Source organism: Rattus norvegicus, chromosome 14 (assembly GCF_021556685.1).
Source record: "Rattus norvegicus strain SHRSP/BbbUtx chromosome 14, alternate assembly SHRSP_T2T, whole genome shotgun sequence".
Classification (NCBI taxonomy): domain Eukaryota; kingdom Metazoa; phylum Chordata; class Mammalia; order Rodentia; family Muridae; genus Rattus; species Rattus norvegicus.
The window spans coordinates 42,592,501-42,596,986 of NC_141547.1; the positions used below are offsets into that span (position 1 = coordinate 42,592,501).

The 4,486-nt window shown below is 48.7% G+C and overlaps 1 protein-coding gene across 1 annotated transcript in view; it reads right to left on the reverse strand.

The window, feature by feature from the left end:
• The window catches only part of Chrna9 (cholinergic receptor nicotinic alpha 9 subunit), a 6,728-nt gene extending 2,464 nt beyond the window's left edge, over positions 1-4,264 (reverse strand). Inside the window, 3 exon segments of the mRNA NM_022930.2 lie at positions 2,435-2,589; positions 3,734-3,879; positions 4,115-4,264. Coding sequence (NP_075219.2) covers positions 2,435-2,589; positions 3,734-3,879; positions 4,115-4,178 — 365 coding nt within the window. The 5' untranslated portion in view covers positions 4,179-4,264.
• Between the last annotated feature and the right edge of the window lie 222 nt (positions 4,265-4,486).

Here is a 4,486-nt window from a genome sequence, read left to right on the forward strand (position 1 = left end):
GTGTCTGTCACTTCAGCACCTTTGGCAGTGGGTCCCCATTCTCTGTGAGTTTGGATCACTTCCGACACACCCTTCTCCTCCACCTCCTGCGACTGGTCTGGCCACGTCCCATAACATCCTTAAAGCAGCTCTGCTCCATGTTCCCACCAGCCTATGCCAATGCTACTGAACAGCAGGAATGAGGGGAGCCTGCCAAGGCTAAAATCTGCATCTCTGGTTCCGTTGTTGTCATCAGAAGTGTGTGTTCATTTGAAAAGCACAGAGGAAAAAGTCATTCATCTGTAATCCTACGGATGTTCGCCATTTCTCAGGACATCCTCTCTTACTTTGTCAGCCTCTGTCCCTCCTGATTCCATTTTCTTCTAGGGAATCCATCTTCCTCCAGGTGGCACTGTTACCACGGGCTCATGAGAGCACAGCCTGCTTCTCCATCATAGTCACTGGGGTAGATTTAACTTAGAGGCTGTGTATGCTCACAAAGAAGCGGTTTGGTAGCACTGGTCACTTCGGTGCTTAACTGAAGCAGGAGCCCCCTTTGTTCTGTTTGTTCCTCGGGGAGAATTGGTGGAATCTACCCAAAACTTTGAGAGATCATCTATGTCAACAGAACTCTCAGAGCTCACCCTATCACACTCTGTGGCTGAGAGTGGTGGTAGAGAGAGGGGAGGGAGGGAGAAGAGTAAAGGGTAGGAGGGAGAGAAGAGGAGGAGGAGAAGGGTAGATTAGAGTAATAAAGCCTAGCTCTTAAATGTTAGCTTGCTTGGAAGGCACATGGAACATTCTCCTCACTTAGAATGAGGAGTGAAAAGCCAGTCAGGACCTTTAGATGGGTTCTGAGTAAGGCGTGGTACACTCAAGGTTGCCACCCACCACGTTGCCTTTTCAAGGGCTCTTCATGACCACCAGGAGACTCTGCCCAGGGAGCTCCTACCTAGGGAGCCCCTCCCCAGTAGGTCCCTTTTTTTTTTTCCTTTTTTTCGGAGCTGGGGACCGAACCCAGGGCCTTGCTTGCGCTTGCTAGGCAAGCGCTCTACCACTGAGCTAAATCCCCAAACCCCCATTTTTATCTGAACAATAGCAGAACACCTCTCAATCCATAGGAGCTTAGGTTCCAGAATAAAGGCAGAGGAACTCCCATGACGACAGAAAAGAGGTGGAGACATTGAGCTTGAGTTGGGCAAGAGATCTGGCTCCTTCTGGAGAATACTCACTGGGCCAGTGACATCTGCTGCTTTCTAGAGCTGCTCTCTGGAGCTTGTGGGAATGCAAAACTGCAGGCCCACGCTATGGCTGCTAAATTCAAACCTGAGTGTTTTCAAGATCTCTAGGTGATTCACCTAAACTTCACAGTCTGAGAAACATGAACCATACCTATGTGCACAAGGCGCTTTGCTCTGAGAAGAGCCCAAACATTCCCAAGACGCACCTCTCCTCTGCTCTAGAGTCTGAAACCCACAGGACAGATGCCAGGCGGCCCACCCTATCTAACCATAGTAGCATTCCTGTTATATGATCTCTGGATCATGAGCAAATTCGATTGCATCTCCAGAAAATTCTCACATAGAAGTCCTAGCTTTTCGGCAACCTGAGGAACAGAGCTGTTAGAGTGGTGGAGATCTTGGGAGGCTGAAGCAGGAAGATTGTCAGATCCAAGGGAGCTCCAGTTTAGCAGATTCTGCCTTTCAAAACAAAGTGGGAACAACAAATAAAATCACACGAGAAGAGGAGGAGGAGGGGGAGGGGAGAGGAAGAAGAGGAGGGAGAGGAGGAAGAGGAGGGGAGGGGGACAAGGGGGAGAGGGAGGGGGAGGAAGTTATTATAGATACACTGAGTGGAGATGTAGCTCACCCTGGGACAGGGTGGCCACCTCAGCCTGTTTCGAGATTCTCCTACAAGAGTGGGGATTTGGGCACGGAGATTCTGGCACAGGGCTTGCCAAAGAGAACCCCAAGTGAAGATGAAGGCAATGGTCAAAACGATGCTTCTACAACTCCAGAGACAAAAGACAGCAAACAACAGAAGCTGGGGGAGGGGTGAGGAACAGGTCCCTGCCCCCAGCACACGGAGAAACAAATCTACACCCCCCCCCCCAGCTACCACTGAGCTAAATCCCCAACCCACAAATCTACACTTGTTGCATTCTCAGCTTCCAAAAATGTGAGCTGACAGGCGTCTCTTCCTCAAGTCAGCCAGTCTGTGCTTAATGCCTAGGAGCCTACCTCCAATTTTGCGCCTGAGAGGGGGGAATATAGAGTTTGATGGTCTTCTTCTAACTCTAGGCTTTTAGGACCTGGTGCTCTGATCATCTGAGATTTGAATAAGGACTTAGGTTCACACTCCACGTGTGTTTTAAATGTCCCCTTGACATGAGCTCTAAGTTTCTCCTAAATCAGTAGGTTAAGTCCAGAGAATCCTCTAGTCGAATAGCACTTACTTGTTGTATAGGACAATGTCCGGCCTCCACACCAGATCGCTGGGAATCCTGATGGAGTCCAGCCTATCATACTGGTCTCGATCCCACGTGAGGTACGCATCGTGCCAGGTTTGGCGGATCCATAGATAGGCTGTCAGAATCTGGTTTCTCTCGTCCTAAGCAACGAATCCAGATGTCACTTTATCCAGTATACACTTCCAGCTTTGGGACACTTTTTCTTGATAGCAGGAATCTCAAAAGGGCCCGTCTATTTTCAACCCACAAATGAGACCTTTGAAAATTCTATCTGGGTGATTGGTTATCGAGGCCACATTTAAAGCCTTCTTGATTTAGTGTACAAACTGTAAAGGAGACCTGTGTTTAAGTCTTTCTCTTTCCTTGGGCCAACTGCTCAGATTTCTCTATAAGTGGGTCAACTGATAATCACTTGAGCCAGAAGCCGGGAAATATCTACCAGGTGCAAAAGAAAACATCGTTCAAATCTGATAGCTTGTGTAATTAAATATGTATATGGAGAGAACCAGCCACGTCCTCTTGAAACACCATCTTCCTTTTTAAAACTTGTGGTTACATCCATATAGCCTCAAAGTACTATTTTATGGGGCTGGAGTTTAAAGTGTGCCCTGTTCTTTCAGAGTATCTCAGATCAGTTTCCAGCACCTGCGTTAGGTGGCTCCCCAGTTCCTATAATTCTCGCTCAGGGGCTCTGACGCCCTCTTCTGGCCTCTGCAGTCACTGCACTAATATGCTCAAACATACAGGCATGTACACATAATTAAAGTTGAATAAAATATTATAACCCATCATTTAGCCACCTTATAACTGTCGGTGGCTTCCAGTCACCTACCACCCTGCATAATCATCTCAATTATCTAACTCAAGGACATTTCTGTCACACTTAGAAATGGCCATAGCCATTATGCAGTCACTGGTCCCTTTCCCAGCCCTTGGCAACCAATGCTTTGGTTGAATGAAGAGACCTATTTTAGACAGTTAATGAATAGAATCAGACCACATGCCACACTGTCTTCCTTCCATTCCTTAGACTGCTAGTGTTTATGGCCAGAGCTGTAGGTGATAGTAACAGTAGTGACAGCATTTAGTAAGTGACAGAAGGAGCTCATTCTGTAAGATGCTTCCTTTCCCTGGCTCTCCCTGCTCCTGCCAGCAGGTACCCAGGGCTGCCCACTTCACACTTGGGAGACCGAGGCCCCGCCCATTAAGACACTCTCTTCAGAAGCAAACTCCTGTCTTCACTGTCAGCCTCTCTCCCAAGCGTCACCACCAAATGCCACTCACCATGTCCTTTATCTGGGAGAGCGTGACCTGCAGTGTAACATTCAGCACCGCGTCCGTATCCTCGACTGGACGCAGAGCACTGGAGTAGTCTTCAAAAAGATCGCTGAACAATTTCTGAGCATATTTCCCATTTGCTGTCTCTACGGCTGTTCAAAGAGAAGCACCCAGATGGGCATTTCAAAACAAGACCAACTCTGGGGTCAAAATGGGGGGTGGCAACTTTGGATGAGTTCTTTTTTGGGGGCGGCGGACTGATCTTACCTACCTTGATGATCGAGAGTCAGAAAGAGGTGTAAGCACGCCATGTACTCACGTCAGTCCTCCTGTCTCTCTCACCAAGGCTCTAAGGAGCCCCTATGGAGCACTGCGCTAGCCTCTCACCTCTGATTCCAGAAGCAGCAAAATACATCCAGCAAAAGGAGAGGCAGGAATGGGGCCGGTTCATCTTTTCCCAACATGTAGAATGTGTCAGGCAGACAGCGAGGACTCCCACTTCTGTCTGTGAAGGGCACAAAACACCCTCACTGCCACAGTCACAAAACAGATGGAGACTGCCTGCCCTCCCCTCTGGTAAGCTGAGATGGTGGCTCCAGTAACCTTGATGCCAGGGAGGAGGGCTAAGCAAGGCCGCTCTTGGGGAGATATCAGTGCGTGCCTACGCTCCATCTAGATCAAAGAAGGGAAGGTAAATGAAGGGGCCAGGAGCATACCTGACACCTAGAGACTCCACGTAAACAGAAGAGGAGCTGCACT